Source organism: Mustelus asterias, chromosome 12 (genome assembly GCF_964213995.1).
Source record: "Mustelus asterias chromosome 12, sMusAst1.hap1.1, whole genome shotgun sequence".
In the NCBI taxonomy this organism is placed as follows: domain Eukaryota; kingdom Metazoa; phylum Chordata; class Chondrichthyes; order Carcharhiniformes; family Triakidae; genus Mustelus; species Mustelus asterias.
Window position 1 is genome coordinate 4,234,323 of NC_135812.1, and position 18,404 is coordinate 4,252,726.

The 18,404-nt window shown below is 45.5% G+C and overlaps 2 protein-coding genes across 7 annotated transcripts in view; both read left to right on the forward strand.

Moving 5' to 3' along the window:
- The window catches only part of eral1 (Era-like 12S mitochondrial rRNA chaperone 1), a 682,619-nt gene that overhangs the window by 324,209 nt on the left and 340,006 nt on the right, over positions 1 to 18,404 (forward strand). The window lies entirely within an intron of this gene.
- bcas3 (BCAS3 microtubule associated cell migration factor) overlaps positions 1 to 18,404 on the forward strand; it is a 915,564-nt gene that overhangs the window by 27,775 nt on the left and 869,385 nt on the right. For all 5 annotated transcript variants that reach the window (XR_013499066.1, XM_078224612.1, XM_078224615.1 and 2 more), the window contains exon 5: positions 507 to 613. Coding sequence is in view for 4 of the 5 variants with exons in the window: in XM_078224612.1 (XP_078080738.1) it covers positions 507 to 613 (107 nt within the window). In the remaining variant the exon portion in view is untranslated. The remainder of the gene's footprint in view (positions 1 to 506; positions 614 to 18,404) is intronic.

The following is an 18,404-nucleotide window of genomic DNA, read 5'->3' on the forward strand; positions in this document are numbered from 1 at the left end:
TGCTGGTCTCAAATTGATTCATGGAACTTGCTTTCCCTAGACAGGAACAGTAAGATTATTCAGTGTAATAACAATAGCAATAAAAACATATGGTCGGACTTGTCCCAGACTGCTTTATAGAGAGGGGAAAGAAGATGATAAAATAGATGAAAGAGCAGGTGCCAAGCTGTGATGGGAAGTTGAAGGCACCATACAAATGTAAGTTGCTGCTGCTGCTGAGAAGATTAGTCCCTGAACCAACATCAGGAATAGATCATTTAGTCATTATTCTTGTTGAACTATGCAAAGCTTTGTTGTGTGCAAAATGGTTGCTCTTCATGTTTGCAATGAATACGTTTCAAAAAGAAATTAATTATGTGTAACGTCTGAATGTACGTTCTACTTTCTTGTTAGAAGGTGATCAAGGGGAATGCTAAATGATCATTTTGGGGAGAGCTGCGTAAAAGATGGTATCGGGGCGGGGGTCTTAAAAGTAGCTGTGTTGTGACCTTGAAATCCTATTGCAGATCTTGCGAGGAATCCTGAGTATCATGAGATGAACAGTGCCGGAAATGACCCCCCACTGCTGCTGCTTATCGGATATGCAGATGGAATGCAAATCTGGAGTATCCCTGTGAGTCATTGTTTTGCTTACCATTTGTTTTTAAGTGAGGCTAAATAAATCTGTTGCCGTGCAGATTTCATTGTTACAGATTTTTATTTTTATTAATTGGAAACACTGTTAAAAGGTTCTGGCCGGGATTCTTCCAAAAAATTCTAAGTGCCGGATTCACGTAAAATCTGGAGTAACTCCCACTTTTTTTTTTAGCGGGATTTTCAAAATGAATCTCCCACACTCTGTGCACTGCAGAGTGCCTCAGGGAGATTCACGCTGAAAATCCAGGGGTGGGGCCTATTCTCGCCAGAGGTCGGCAGCATAGCGCTGAGCGGGCCACTGCGCATGCGCCGATCTGTCATAGCAGAGATTGGCGCATGCACAGTAGCTCCGCACTGCCGGCCTCCTGATCATTGGCCAACCCCGCAACCCTGCATCGCTGGCTGTGTGAATCCCCCACCCCCAATCGTTGGCCTCCCGGACGTTTCCCGATGGACTCCTTTCCCTGCCCCCGGCAGCCCTCCCATCTCGATGGCCAGCCCTGACCAGTCCCTTCTCACCCTCTGCCACTTATCCCAACTGCAGAGTGGCAGCGGGAACCCCACCACCCCCATCGATCTCCCCCCACATACCCACCTCCCCCCCATAGACCCCATACCTCTGGCCCCACCCCCTTGACACTGCCCAATGCCTGGTGGGCAGTGCCAGTTTGCCCCTTGGGCAAAGCCAGAGGGTCAGGCTGGCACTGCCAGGCTTGGAATGCACGGAGGAGCCCCCCCCTGCTTACCCGTGACCTCCTGGCGGCCTCCATGACCTCCCTTCACTCCAGTGAAGTTGGGCCTCTGTTAGTGGGGTGCTGTTGTTAACCCTGCTGGAGTAAACCACTCCTGGCTACAGGCTAGCGGGCCCAGAGACTTCAGTCCCGGGCCCGCTAATGATATTAAAAATGGTGATTTCAATATTTAAATCAGCTCCGTGCTGATTTCCGGTGGAGAGCTGATGCCGCCAGAAATCCTGGCCCCGGAGATGCGCGGAGACCGTGGCGCCCAGCGGGGAGCCTGCTAAACGGCCTCCGCTGAGTCTCCCGGCTCTAGCAGCGCAGCGGACTGGGAGAATTACCCCCTCTATTTTTAAACCTCACGATATACTTCAGCGCGTAATGGAAGCTGACACTTCCATGTCGTAGTGAGAGGATTGTTGCAATTAGAATAGGTGCGCTCTTCTGGCTCCATGTTTTAAAAATTATATGGAATAACTGCAGGTTATATATAACATAAGAGTGTCCCAAAGTACTTAACAAGAGCATTTTAAAACAAAGTATGATAATGAGTTATTTAAGGAGATATTAGGCTAGATGAAAGCTTGGGCAAAGAGGTAGACTTTAAGGTGAGTCTTAAAGGAGGAAGGTGAGTTAGGGTGGCAGAGATGTGTAGTTCTGTAGAAAAATCATTTAGATCCGAAATGTTAACTCTGTTTCTTTCCACAGATGCTGCCAGACCTGCTGAGTTTATCCAGCATTTTCTATTTTTATTTCAGATTCCCAGGGTGGCCTACTTGCTGCTTCTGACCTGTCCGCAATTGAATAGAGTGGACAAGTTCAGGAGTGCCCACCCTTATGCCAATTGGGGTCCTTAGTGGCCTATTAATGGCCGTGTGAGGGTCATGATGGGCACTTCCTGCTGACCTCAACTTTGACACTAGCAGGTGGAGGCCAGGAATAGGGGAGAATGTTGGCAGGTTAACCTGCTTGGCTCTCAAGCAGGAAAGGCCCCCCCACCCGGCCTCTCCATCAAGGTCAAAGTGGCACTACCAGTACTGTGGAGCTCTTGGTCAATTAGATTGGCTGACAGCTCTCTGAGGCCTGCAAGACGCGCCTGCAGCTAATTAATATGCCTGGGAGCATTCAATAGCTGAAGGGCCACTGACATCACCCCACTGACCTTTCTGGTGTCAGGGTTGGAAATCTTGTTAGTTGTTAAATTCAGGCCCAGGTATAAGCTTTATGGGCGGAATTTTCCCGTTCCAGCTGCCACAGAAATCGTGGAGGCGGGGGGGGGGGGGAGTGTGGCTAGAAAATCCCGTTTTTCCATTTACCTGTAATACCTAAAACGCAATTCCCAACTTTTACTGTCTTTCCCTTTTACTTGTATTACTTTTCCTACCTCTGCTCTCCTCCCAATCGTGAGGTAAAGTCCTTGTGACCATCCTACTTATCCTATTTGCTTAGATCCTATCCCAGTTTAAATGAAGTCTGCCCCGGTGGTACGGTTTTTTTCTGTCCCAGTACTGGTCCCTGTGTTCCATGAGCTGGAATCCTTTTTTTTACACCACTTCCTTAGTCACGTGTTCACCTCCTCAATCTGCTTATCTCGAACACCAATTTGCATGTCTGTTTTGGAACAGAAGGATATGCTGATAGGCTGGGATGAAAAGGGTTGGGAAGAGGCTTGTGGGGAGCGTAAATACCAGTTTAGTTATCTGAGGTGCCATGTTTTGGTTGTGGATTTAAAGCAAGGCCCAGTCTGTCAGCCCAAATAAAAGATTTGGTGACATTGTCCGTAACAGTTCTCCTGATGTCTTGGTAACAACTAGCCTATCAACTACCCTATCCAAAGATGTGCGGGTTAGGTGGTTTGGCCATGCTAAATAGGCCCTTGGTGTCAGGGGACTAGCTAGGATAAATGCATGGGGTTAAGGGGATAGGGCCTGGGTGGGATTGTGGTTGGTGCAGACTCGATGGGCCGAATGGCCTCCTTCTGCACTGTAGGCAGTGCCGGATTTAGACTTGGTGAGGCCCTAAGCTATATAAAGCTTGGAGGCCAATTGTTAAAAAGTTACACCAAAAGGTCTCACAAAGGTGCGTACCAAAACAGGACCTTGGGTCGCCACAAAAAAATTGAAAACATAATTATGCCTTTTAATTATTTAATAGCAAGGTATTTAAAGTGAAAAATACAAATTATTTTCAAATGAATGCATTTACTGATTACATATTTATCATTTGGCTGGCTTGATCTCTCTCATAGATTTTGGTAATTTTGGTAATTTTTTGAGTTGCTCTTTCTTTTCTGGTATCGGCTCTTAAATGTTCTCTTCATTGTAAACCTTCTGAAATTTTGTGAGGCCCCTGCGGATTGTGAGGCCCTAAGCTGTAGCTTGTTTAGCTTATGCCTAAATCCGGCACTGACTGTAGGATTCTATGATTCTATGAACCACAGGAAGTAGTTGATGCCAAAACATTGAATACATTCAAGAGGCAGCTAGATATAGCATCTGGGGTGAATGGGATCAAAGGTTATGGGGAGAAAGCAGGATTAGGGTATTGAGTTGGACGATCAGCCATGATTGTATTGAATAACGGAGCAGGCTCGAAGGGCCAAATGGCCTCCTCCTGCTCCTATCTTTTATGTTATGTTTCTGTTAAACCCTGCACAAATACATATCCAACTGCAGGCTGCATGGGCTTTAAAAGCTGGCATTGGAGAGTCTGCAGTTTCTTAATCAGTCCCCTTTCATATCCTCGGAATGTTCCAAAGCACCTCACAGGCACTGAAGTATTTTTGAAACGATTTTTTACATCCACCAGAGAGGGCAGACTGGTCCAAGTGTAACATCTCGCCTGCAACACGGCACCTCCAACAGCGCGGCACTGGGAGTATGCACCTGGATTTGGTGTTCAGGTCCCTTGAGTAGAACTTAATCCTACAGCCTTCCAACTGGGAGGTGAGAATACTCCCCATTGCGTCGCAGCAACACAAGGTGATCGGAACCCAGCCTTGGATGACTGTGTGGAGTTTGCACGTTCTCCCTGTGTCTGCGTGGGTTTCCTCCAGGTGCTCCGGTTTCCTCCCACAGTCCAAAAACGTGTGGGTTAGGTTGACTGGCCAAGCTAAATTGCCACTTAGTGATAGGGGGATGAGTAGGGTGAATGTGTGGGGTTACGGGGATAGGGCCAGGGTGGGATTGTTGTTGGCCTGTTCCTGCTTTTAGCTTCTATGTTTCTCTGTAACCATCATTTCCAAGACGAGGTATTTGGTTAATTATTCAGTTACTGATGGGAGGACCTTAATTTATGCAAATTGGTTGCTGGGCTTGTCATTCTAATTGAATCTGCTGTTTGTAGAAACACTTGGGATGTCCTGTAGACCTGAGGAGGTGCTATACAAATCAAAAACCTTTCTTTTGTTTGCTTTTTCTCTTTTGGTCTAAGTGACTTGGGATGTTTTTTTCATTATCATTTACTCCCCAGAGTGCTCTGGACTGAACTGTACCCTCCAGAGCATTTACCGTGCAGTCTGTTTCATTTGTGAATGAATCTGCTGAAAATGAATTTGCCTTAAGGACACATTTTGCCCCATGTGCTGTATCCATTTATATCACTAAAATCTCTGTACGCAAGATGTTCCGGCCATGTTTTTCTCTTCAGATAGAATGTTCTTGAATGTGATGGAAAAACCCCAGAAGCACAGGCCATCTGAAATTAAAACCAAGAAAAATGCTGGAAATGCACTGCCGATTGTTCAGCATCTGAGGGAAAAGTCTGGTCCCTCCCTTTTGGTGGGACCTTAGCGGAAGGTTAGGTTTTTGGGTGAGATCCATCTGACTCTTTTAGATACTAATTGCTTTGCCTTGAGCATTTCCTGATGTGTTCTCTGAGGTGTGAGAAAAGATCTGTGAGATGACGTTATTGCCAGAAAGCTCTTGAAGAGTTGTTTCCGCCTCTCCCTTTATCCATTTGTACCGTATGAACTCAGTGAAGTACTGAATTACTTCAGCAGAAATCTACAATTATCCCAAACAACTGCGGCATTTGATCTCTTTTGAGCATGAGTTTGAAGTTTAAAAGTAATGATATCTTTGTGATATCATTCATGCAATTCTTTGGGAATTCTGATGTTTTTGTGTTTTGTTTTATTTTCATCCGATATAATTTTAAACTTTTTTTTCCCTGGATATCCCTGTGGCAGTTGCAGTTCTCTGAGAGAGAAGTTGCATCTTTTCCTTTACAGTGTTGTCCTAAATGTTTCTCTTTTGCTCTTTTTTCCTGTTTTTGCTTTGGCGTTCCCACTCCATTTTCTTTCAAAAATATCATCATCTATCAAAGTTCCCTGTAAGTTGTACAGCCACAGAGCAAAGTCTTTGCGCAAGCTTTGTATAAGTCGGCCCCTTTAATTACCACAAAAAATTTTGAAGGCCATGCACTTAAGTAAACCACCCGTGCCCTCCAGAAAAAAATGAGAGGAAACATTGGTATCCGCATAGTGGGGTCTGCAAGGGATACCTTTAAATTTGGAACTCGCCCTCTGGGAATTTGGAATGTGGAACCACATCTAACTATTGTGCAGTGCAAGGCACTGGAGCTCCAGCTGGTTTTAATTCATTTTTAATTCTCTAATAATTAATTCCTTGGCTAGTCCGTTTCATTGAAACACTTCTCTTGTATCCCAACTTTTATCCCATCTGCTCTGTGGTCTACCTTGGACTCTATTCGAAAGAAGTTGAGCCAATTTCCAATAGCCTCAGCTGGGGTGACCAAATGGTAGCATCCTTGCAGTGACGCAAGGAAATGGTTTCTGCTCTTTCTGTCAGTGATATTGTGAGAACAGGGAACTGGGCAGGGAAAGAAGTCTCTACCCATTGAGAAAGGAAGTTGGGTGGGAAGGTATGTTTCAAGGGCAGTTACGGATGATGCATTTCAGGTGCACCAGTAAAACGTATCCATGAAAAAGTAGCTCAGAGTCAATCTTTTGCCTAAATATTTTGTGAACAAAATTTTTAGTAGCTGGGAAAATGCTTCACTTATAAAGCCATGCTGGTTTAGAGGTGGGAATAGCCTTTGCTGTCCAGGTGGATCTTAGCTATGCCTAACTGTACATCTCCAATTTTTCTGAGGATCTTTGCATGAACTCCTTTGGATATTTTTAGAGGGAACTACTTGTTCACAAATGAAGGAGAAAAAAAGCATCGACAAATTTGAAAACCATCCCAAGAATGACAGTTAGTTCAACTATGTAAATGGGAGGCAGTAGCACGGTGGTAATGGTGACATTATCCAGAGGTCTGGGCTCTGGGGACACAGGTTCAAATCCCACCATGGCAGGTGGTGGAATTTAAATTAATTAATTAAATCTGAAATTCAAAACTAGACTGAGTAGCGCTAGCCATTAATTATTACGCACTTTAGGGAACAAAATCTGCCGTCTTTATCTGGTCTGGCCTACATATGACTCCAGACCCAAAGCAATATGGTTAACTCTTAAATGTCCTCTGAAATGGCCTAGCAAGACACTCAGTTGTATCAAACCACAAAAGGAATTAAACTAGATAGACCAACCGGCGTCAACCTCAGAACCGGAAATGACAATGTCAAACCCAGCCCTGTGGATGCTGCAAAGTCCATGTGGGGGCTTGTGCCAAAATTTGAAGGGCTATCACACAGACTCATCAAACAACAGCCTGACGTGGTCATGCTCACAGAATCACACCTTACAGATAATGTCCCAGCTGCCACCATTACCATTACTGGACATGTCCTGTCCCATCGGCAGGACAGACTCACCAGAGGTGGTACCACGGTGCTATACAGTCAAAAGAGGGTATTCTAGGAGTTCTCAACATTGACTCCAAATCCCATGAAGTGTCTTCACATCAGGTCAAACGTGGGAAAGGAAACCTCCGACTGATTATGACCTACTGCCTCCTCTCAGCTAATGAATCAGTACTCTTCCATGTTGAACACCCATTGGAACAAGCACTAAGGTTAGCTCAGGCACAGAATGTACTCTGTGTGGGAAATTTCAAAGTCTGTTACCAAGACTGACTCAGTAGCACCACCACTGACTGAGCTGCCTGCATTCTGCTAGACTGGGTCTGCGGCAGGTGGTGAGGGAACCAATAAGAGGAAAAAAACCCACTTGACCTTGTCCTCTTACATTATTGGTAGGAGCAGGCACCGCTCAGTCCTTGTGGAGACAAAGTCCCACCTTCAAATTGAGGATGCGCTCTATTGTGTGTGTAGCACTGTGCTAAATGGGATAGATTTCAAACATATCTAGCAACTCAAAACTGGGCATTCGTGAGATGCTGTGGACCATCAGCAGCAGCACAACTGTACTCAACCACAATTTGTAATCTCATGGCCCGGCTTATCATCCACTTTGTCATTACTATCAAGCTTGAAGAGCAACCCTGGTTCAATGCAGAATACAGGAGGGCATGCCAGGAGCAACACTAGGGCACACCTAATAATGAGGTGTCAACCTGGTGAAACTACAACACAGAACTACCTGCATGTCAAACAGCGGAAGCAGCAAGTGATACATGGAACTAAGTGATCCCGCAACCAATGGATCAGATGAAAGCTCTGCAGTTCTGCCGTATCCAGTTGTAAATGGTGGTGGACATTGAAACAACTAACAGGAGGAGGAGGCCACACGAGTATCCCCATCTTCAATGATGGGGGAGCCCAACACATTAGTGCAACAGAGAAGGCTGAAGCATTTCCAATCATTTTCAGCCAGAAGTGCCAAGTGGATGATCCATCCTCGCCTCCTCCACTGGTCCCCAACATCACAGGTGCCAGCGTTCAGTCAATTTGATGTGCTCCACATGATATCAAGAAATGGCTGATAGCCCTGACAACATTCCTGACCTAGTTATGCCCCTAGCTAAGCTTTTCCAATGCAGCTACAACACTGGCATCTACACGGCAATCTGGAAAACTGCCCAGGAATGTCCTGTACATAAAACGTAAAAGAAGCCATCCCCTACGGACAAGCCCTCCGAATACACAGGATCTGCTCGGATGAGGAGGATCGCAACAGACACCTCCAGACGCTGAAAGATGCCCTCATAAGAACAGGATATGGCGCTCGACTCATCGATCAACAGTTCCGACCTCCTCAGAAGACAAACACGGGACACAGTGGACAGAGTACCCTTCGTCGTCCAGTACTTCCCCGGAGCGGAGAAGCTACGGCATCTCCTCCGGAGCCTTCAACATGTCATTGATGAAGACGAACATCTCGCCAAGGCCATCCCCACACCCCCACTTCTTGCCTTCAAACAACCACACAACCTCAAACAGACCATTGTCCGCAGCAAACTACCCAGCCTTCAGGAGAACAGTGACCATGACACCACACCACCCTGCCACAGCAACCTCTGCAAGACGTGCCGGATCATCGACACGGATGCCATCATCTCACGTGAGAACACCATCTACCAGGTACACGGTACATACTCTTGCAACTCGGCCAACGTTGTCTACCTGATACGCTGCAGGAAAGGATGTCCCGAGGCATGGTACATTGGGGAAACCATGCAGACGCTACGATAACGGATGAATGAACACCGCTCGACAATCACCAGGCAAGACTGTTCTCTTCCTGTGGGGGAGCACTTCAGCAGTCATGGGCATTCAGCCTTGGATCTTCAGGTAAGCGTTCTCCAAGGCGGCCTTCACGACACACGACAGCGCAGAGTCGCTGAGCAGAAACTGATAGCCAAGTTCCGCACACATGAGGACGGCCTAAACCGGGATGTTGGATTTATGTCACATTATCAGTAACCCCCACAGCTCTCCCCCTGATCTTGCAGAATCTTACTAGCTGTCTGTCTGGAGACAATACACATCTCTTTAACCTGTGTTTAATGTTCCCTCCACCCACATTATCTGTACCTTTAAGACCTGGCTGGCTGTAGAGATTTGCATTCTAATTAGTATTCTGTAACTTGATTTCTGTGTCTCTGTGCACTGTTGGAGAACAGATTTTCACTCCATCTGACGAAGGGGCAGCGCTCCGAAAGCTTATGGTATTTGCTACCAAATAAACCTGTTGGACTTTAACCTGGTGTTGTGAGACTTCTTATATAAAATGCAAGGCAAATGCAATGCAAACCATTACCACTCCGTCAATCTACTCTAGATCACCAGCAGAGCAATGGAAATTGTTGTCAATGGTATTATCAAACAGCATTGAGCAATAACCTGCTCATTGATGCTCAGTTTGGATTCCACCAGGGCCACTCGGCTCCTGACCTCGTTACAGCCTTGGTTCAAACATAGACAAAAGAGCTGAACTCAAGAGAGAGATTGCCTTTGACATCAAGGCAGCATTTGCCCAAGCGTCCTTCAAGGAGGCCTTGCAAAACTGAAGTCAACGGGAATAGGTGGAGGGTGGCGGGGGACTATCCACTGGTTGGAGTCATACCTCGCACAAAGAAAGATGCTTGTAGTTGCTGGAAGTCAATCATCTCAGTTCCAGGACATCGCTATAGGAGTTCCTCAGGGCAGTGCCCTAACCAAACCACCTTCAGCTGCTTCATCAATGACCTTCCCTCCATCGAAAAGTCAGAAGTGGGGATGTTTGCTGATGATTGCACAATGTTCAGATACTGAAGCATTCCATGTCCATATACAGCAAGATCTGGGCAATATTTAGGCTTGGGCTGACAAGTGTTTAAAAAGAACACTTGTGCCATACAAGTGGAAGAAATGACTATCTCCAACAAGAGAGAATCTAACCATTGCCCCCTGACAATCATTGTCATTACCATCACTGAAATCTCCCACCATCAACATCCTGAGAATAACCATTGACCAGAAGCTGTTCTGGACCAGCCATATAAATACTGGACCTACAGGAGCAGATCAGAGGCTGGGAATTCTTTGGAGAGTAACTCACCTCCAGACTCCCCAATGTCTGTTCACCATCTATAATGCACAAGTCAGGAATGTGATGGAATACTCTCCACTTGTCTGGATAAGCGCAGCTCCAACAACACTCAAGAAGCTCATCACCATTCAGGAGCTTGCTTGATTGGCACCCCATCCACCACTTCAGAACTCCCCTCCATCACCAACAGATAAAGAAGGACGTGCCATCTAGAAGATGCACTGCAGCCACTCAACAAGGCTCCCTCAACAGAAACTTCCAAATCTGTAACCTCTACCACCGAGAAGGATAAGGGCAGCAGATGTATGAGAACACCACCACCTGCAAGCTCATCTCCAAGCCGCTTACCATCCTGACTTGAAACTATATCGCTGTTGCTTCACTGTCCCTGGGTCAATATCCTGGAACTTTCTTCCTAACAGCACCGTGGGTTTACCTGTGCTGCACCACATGGAGTGCGACTGCTCAAGGAGGAAGCTCACCACCACCACCTCAAGGGCAAATAGGGGAGGGCAATAAATGCCTAGCTGATGATGCACACACCCTGTGAATGAATACTAAAAAAAAACTAGCGTGTTGCTCCATCTCTAAACATAAATAAATTAACTTGAGATGAAAGAAACTATTGATTTGTCAGTAAGTTAGTTTGTAACTAAGTTTGCATGTTAGAGAAATAGGAAGAATCCTAATTCTGAAGTACCCTTTTTGGTTCTATCCCATTAGCAGACTTGTTTAGATTTTCCTGTTGGTGTTTTTGGCCTAATTGTCTATGAAGGCGAAACTTAGATCCTTTGAAAGAAACGGAATGCATATTGTCAAATTTAGGAACAAGGAAGATTGATCTTGATTGAAAGGAATCAGGTCTTTCGTCATGGAATACTCTTTTCCATCAGGCCATGTCAGTGATAACCATTTCACAATTGGACCAAAACACTTGTAGCTTTTACTACTGATCCTTTAAAGTTTTCAGTGTAATGCATTATAAGCATAATGCTGTGGACAAGCCGCAACATTTCGAGAACAAGCTCAGAGTGATGACAAATTTATATGATAAATTGCAAGACTTTATTTTTAAGAATAATTCCCAGGTGTTAGGCACTTTGCCATCAACATACAAAGTTTGCAGGGAAAATCTGTTGGTGCAGCAGGCAATGGTCAAACTCAGTTTACTTTTGACCTTTGATCTTTTGAACACCAACGCCTCTACTTTCTCAGAAGACTAAGGAAATTTGGCACGTCAGCTACAACTCTCGCCAGATGCACCACAGAAAGCATTCTTTCTGGTTGTATCACAGCTTGGTATGGCTCCTGCTCGGCCCAAGACTGCAAGGAACTACAAAAGGTTGTGAATGTAGCCCAATCCATCACGCAAACCAGCCTCCCATCCATTGACTCTGTCTACACTTCCCCCTTCTTCTGACGGGAAAAAAATACAAAAATCTGAGGTCACGTACCAACCGACATCAGACTTTTGAATGGACTTGCCTTGCATTAAGTTGATCTTTCCCTACACCCTAGCTATGACTGTAACACTATATTCTGCACTCTCTTGTTTCCTTCTCTATGAACGGTATGCTTTGTCTGCATAGTGCGCAAGAAACAATACTTTTCACTGTATGTTAATACATGTGACAATAATAAATCAAATCAAATCAAAAAATCTTTGCACCTGGAGTATTGCACCTACTGGTGTATCTTTCAGGACACCTCTGCTATTTGTCTTTCATGAGGCTTGGGGCAGGATTTTTCCGGTCCCGTTGGAACAGGGAGCTGAGCTGGGAGAGATCTAAAATAGCTCCTCTGGCTGATGTTCTGGTTCCCTGGCTCCATAACCTCTCCAGGCCATGTTGGCCAAGGTGGTTTTTGGGGAGGGGGGGGGGGGGGGGGAGGTTGGGTGGTGGCAAGGCTACAAACCCACATAATGTGAGTTGAGTAGCTGACATGGCTCATTAAAAACCATTTAAGGCCAATTAAAGGTGGTCGACTCGGATTTTCCAGGCAGCTTCCAGTTCCCTGAAAATGGCAAGGACTAATTTGTTTGCCTCGAAACGGCCTCCTGGTAACACACTGGGGCTGGGGTGAGGGGGCTGCCTGTCTGATTTTGCAGCAGCTGAAGGCCTCCATGTAGAAGGACTTCCATCATTACCTCACTCCATGCCCTCCACCCAACACACACACGCACACACAAAAGCAATTTTTCAATTTGTTTTACAAAACTGGGGAGAGCACACCTCCATCTTGAAGTGCTGCTCCTTTCATGCTGGAAGGCCTCTAAAAGGCCTGACACATGGCCCTCTGGCCATTAATTGGTTGCCCCAAAGAAAATTATGAAGACTGTTTCCCACACAGCACAGGTTTCTGACCCTTATTTTGGCCTCATGGTGGGGGTTCAGAAGCCTACATGGAAAACCCTAGTTCTGATCTGTGAACAGTATTTTCATTAGCTAGGCTGTCCATTATATTAGAACATATCGTGAGTCAAGATTCAGCACTGGTCTTGAGAAGATTATCTCACATTTGATGAACTTTGAATTATCACTTTATTGTGCCCTACTTTAAAGAGCCATGTTCTTGCTGAGTAAAAATCTGATCTCAGGGCAAACTGATTTAGAATTATGAATTCAAATCTTTGAGAATCAGACTTTAACCAAAAGGTATATTTTTGGATCTCGCCTGTATTTGTGCCCAAAGTCAACAAAAGTTTCTTCCTGGCCTGCCTGCCAACAATGATGGAGAGCAGAAGTTTTTCACACACCCTTTGATCTTCTGTTTCTGAACACATTGTTCACACTCCTGTGGGTTACGAGTTGCAGTTTGACTCGATTTATTTGTCATTGTGGAATAAATTGATCTTTGCTGTGCGTAAAAATGCAGGTATGTTTTGGGAGAGATTAACGTTTAAAGGTTATTTATTAGTCACAAGTAAGGCTTACATTAGCACTGCAATGAAGTTACTGTGAAATTCCCCTAGTCGCCACACTCCGCCGCCTGTTCGGGTCAGTGCACCCTAACCAACATGTCTCTCAGACTGTGGGAGGAAACCGGAGCACCTGAAGGAAACCCACGCAGACACGGGGAGAACGTGCAGACTCTGCACAGACAGTGCCCCAAGCTGGGAATCAAACCTGGGTCCAGGCGTTGTGAAGCAGCAGTGCTAACCACGTGCCGTCCCGGTCTTTTAAATGGTCTTTTCTTCCCATTTTTATGTTTTTTATGAATTCTGGAAATGAGCCACTTCTGATTCTTCGGAGCTTTGGCTGCATTATTCCTGGAGAGTACTTACACATATTGCATTTTGGCACAGAAGATGAACGCTAAGTTAACAAAACCTGGTTATACTTATCAGGTACAGCATATAAACTTTTCTGCTTGGAAACGTCTTCCTTATTTAACACAATGGAATTTCTATTCTCTGAATCTACATCCTTGTTGAACTTGATAGTTAGTTTTTAAAACCTCCTTGGGAGTGTTGAATCTTTCTTTCACTTCATCTTCCTGGGCCGCATGATCTGTGCGCCAGAAAGCACATGGTTGGCCCATCTGTTACCAAGCATTAACCAACATTGCTCAGACCTGACAAGACCTCTGCCACTGATCCCGACTGCAGAGTGGCAGCGGGTCCCCCCACCCCTACCGGTCTCCCCCCACCATAGGCCTCGCTCTCTCTGGCCCTGCTCTCTCGGCACTGCTCACTGCCTGCAAATGGTAATTCTAATACTTAAATCAGCCCCGCACCGATTCCTGGCATGGAGCTGATAATTCCAGAAACCCTGGCCCCGGAGACAGGTGGAGGCCATGGCGCCCAGTGGGGAGCCCGCTAAATGGCAACTGCTAATGTCGCTCAGCCCATTGCGCTGCTAGAGCAGCATAGCAGACTGGGAGAAGCCCCCCCGCCCCCAACCGATGCAGCATTCTGTTTGATCGCGGCCAATCTTCCTGCGAAGCTGCATGAGTGTGTGGTCATTCAGCAACCTGTAAGGTACTGCACTGCTCTTGTTTTGTAATAAATAATATGTGTGCACAGCTGCGGGAAAATATTTCAAGGGAGTGCACACTGGAAGGATTGGGCCCTGCGCAACAACTAAATTTGAAAGGCCACATAGATCACAGCCGAGAAGAGATTGAAATGAAATGGTCATTTGTTGTGGAGAAAGAGAGGAAATGATGAGGTGAGTGATTGAGATAAATAAAGTTTATTTAGAAGTTAGAAGTAAGGCTTACATTAACATTGCAATGAAGTTACTGTGAAATTCCCCTAGTCGCCACATTCCGGCCCCTATTGGGGTCAATGCACCTAACCAGCACGTCTTTCAGGGAGGAAACCGGAGCACCCGGAGGAAACCCACGCAGACATGGGGAGAACATGCAAACTCCACACACACAGTGACCCAAGCCGGGAATCGAACCCGGGTCCCTGGCGCTGTGAGGCAGCAGTGCTAACCACTGTACCACCGGGCCAAATAGAAAAAGAGGAAGGCTTCAGACCAAATGGAAAGATGCAATGGTGAGAGACTTAAGTGCAAAGGGATTGGAAGAGGAATGACTGACCAATGGGAGGAGATGGATGATCAGTCAGCATTATGGAGGCCTCAAGTAAAATGGGAGAAGCTGAAGGAAAAGAAGACATTGATCCCAGCCAGGTTTAAAAAAAATACTTTTATTTAGCACATTTCACAAACTTAGGACGTTTTCAAAGGAGGAAGGCTTGTTAAGGCGATTGCATGAAAATACTAAATAGCTAATCAGAGGGGTAGAGACTTGGAGGAAAACATAGCTGGAGGGACAAAACATAATAGATGTTCTGTCAGTATTTCAACATAAGAAGGTAGTCAATGAATGCTAATAGTTTGTAATGAAATAGAAATGAAAAAGACTTGCACTTCTGTGGTGTCTTTCACAATCCCAGGAGGTCCCAAAATGCTTAACCACCAATACTTCTGAAATGCAGTCACCCTTATATCATATCAGATAATTGTACACAGCAAAATCCCACAAATAGGAATATGATTATCATCAGATAATCTGTTCTAGTCATGTTGGTTGAAAGATAAATTTCTGTCCAGGACATTGGAGTAAATTCTCCAATTCTCATAGAATCATAGAATCCCTACAGTACAGAAGAACATAAGAACATAAGAAATAGGAGCAGGAGTAGGCCATCTAGCCCCTCGAGCCTGCCCCGCCATTCAATAAGATCATGGCTGATCTGAAGTGGATCAGTTCCACTTACCCGCCTGATCCCTATAACCCCTAATTCCCTTACCGATCAGGAATCCATCTATCCGTGATTTAAACATATTCAACGAGGTAGCCTCCACCACTTCAGTGGGCGGAGAATTCCAGAGATTCACCACCCTCTGAGAGAAGAAGTTCCTCCTCAACTCTGTCCTAAACTGACCCCCCTTTATTTTGAGGCTGTGCCCTCTAGTTCTAGTTTCCTTTCTAAGTGGAAAGAATCTCTCCATCTCTACCCTATCCAGCCCCTTCATTATCTTATAGGTCTCTATAAGATCCCCCCTCAGCCTTCTAAATTCCAACGAATACAAACCCAATCTGCTCAGTCTCTCCTCATAATCAACACCCCTCATCTCTGGTATCAACCTGGTGAACCTTCTTTGCACTCCCTCCAAGGCCAATATATCCTTCCGCAAATAAGGGGACCAATACTGCACACAGTATTCGAGCTGCGGCCTCACCAATGCCCTGTACAGATGCAGCAAGACATCTCTGCTTTTATATTCTAGCCCCCTTGCGATATAGGCCAACATCCCATTTGCCTTCTTGATCACCTGTTGCACCTGCAGACTGGGTTTTTGCGTCTCATGCACAAGGACCCCCAGGTCCCTTTGCACAGTAGCATGTTGTAATTTATTTCCATTTAGATAATAATCCGATTTGCTACTATTTCTTCCAAAGTGAATAACCTTGCATTTGTTAACATTATACTCCATCTGCCAGATCCTCGCCCACTCACTCAGCCTGTCCAAATCTCTCTGCAGACCTTCTACACCCTCCACATGATTCACTTGAGGCTGTTCAACCTCCCAAGCCTGCACCGACAACAATCCCACCCAGGCTCGTAACCCCATATTTTACTCCGCCAATCCCCCTGACACTAAGGGGCAATTTAGCATGGCCAATCGACCTAACCTGCACATTTTCGGAGTGTCGGTGGAAACCGGAGCACCTGGAGGAAACCCACACAGACACGAGGAGAACGTTCAAACTCCACACAGTCACCCAAGGCTGGAATTGAACCCGGATCCCTGGCGCTGTGAGACAGTGCTAACCATTGTGCCACCCTTCTATTTTGAAATAGCACAGTGGGACCTTTTATGTCCACCTGGGAGTGCAGATAGGGCCTTGGTTTATCATCTCAATTTCTGACAGTGCAGCACTCTCTCAGTGCTGAAGTGTCAGCCCCGATTATGTACTCAACTCTCTGGAGTGGGACTTGATCCCACAATCTTCTGACTTGAGCCCAGTCTTCTGACTTTAAGGTAAGCAAGCTACACAGTGAACCACAGCTGGCAAATGTCAGTGGAATTTAGGAGAAAAAAGATGATATGATGCTTTGTCTAGAATTTCTTCACTTTCAGGTTTTACCTGATGGTGCAATCTTTTCATTTGTGTTTGCAAGCAGAATTTTCTGTTTCAACATGACCTGTGAAACGGAAGATTAAATTAATCCATCCACTCTGACCATTCAGATCATTTGTAAAAATATCTTGCTGCCTACAGTTTCAGAAAAATTTTCCTGATAATTCAGATTCATTTGTTGATGCAAGTTTAAAAGTAAATAGAAACTGAGCGTTATCATAGAATCATAGAATCCCTACAGTGCAGAAGGAGGTCATTTGACCCATTGAGTCAGCCTCGACCACAACCCCAGACCCTATTCCCATAACCCCACATGTTTACCTTGCTAATCCCCCTGACATTAGGGTCAATTTAGCATGGCCAATCAACCTAACCAGCACATCTTTGGAGTATGGGAGAAAACCGGAGCACCCGCAGGAAACCCATGCAGACACGGGGAAAATGTGCAGACTCTGCACAGACAGTGACCCGAGGCTGGAATTGAATGCGGGTTGTTGTGTTCCTTTTAATTGCTTACCCACTCTTTGCTAGTGTTGCCTATGAATGATGCTGGAATTTTCTCAAGCTTGATGCTACTGTGAAGATTTTTGAGTGCGCATGTGGATTTCCTTTGACTATATTTGCATAGGTATTATTAATTGCTCTGCTCCTCTCTCCTCACTGCCCCAGTCTCCTGCTCATGTCCATCCTAGTAATAGGAACTTGCTATGGAGTCATTGTGGAAACTAATCAGTATCCTATTAGCCCACAGTATAGCCTAATGTCTACTCCAAGACATTATAAACTTTACTCTCAGTGGTACGCAAGAACCTCCTTGACAACTCAATGGATAAATGTTCCTTGTGGTGTGGCACTGAGTCAAACAGGCCAGTAAGTTTAATCTGTGCTGAATTAGTCACTCCACTGGGGAAGTGATGTGGACACTATGATGGCGACACTATGATGGCGACACTATGATGGCGAGAAGTGGGGGGTATTTCAGTAAATGTTTCCATTCCTTGATGTTTTCTTGATTACAATCCACCATTGCAAAGTGCGCATGTACTGTCCAAGGTCACGAAAGAAGAATGGAATGAAATAATAAAAGATAGTAATTAATAAATTCCATTAAGAATTCAGGCAAAGCTTCTTTTCCAGAGATTGATTAAAATGTAGAACATGCGACCGCATAGGTTCGTTGAAGTGAATAACATTGATGCCTTTAAGAGAAAGCCAGGTAAGTACATGAAAGACAAAGGATTATTCAGAATGCTTGATGAATAAGAGCGGCACAGTGGCACAGTGAGGCACTGCTGCCTCACAGTGTCAGGGTCCCAGGTTCAATTACGGCCTTGGGTGACCGTGTGGAGTTTGCACGTTCTCCCACATCTGGGTTTCCTCCGGGTGCTCCAGTTTCCTCCCACAATCCGAAAGACCTGCTGATTAGGAGCATTGACCATGTTAAATTCTCCCTCAGTGTACCCAAACAGGCACCGGAGTATGGTGTCGAGGGGATTTTCACAGTAACTTCATTGCAGTGTTAATGTGAGCCG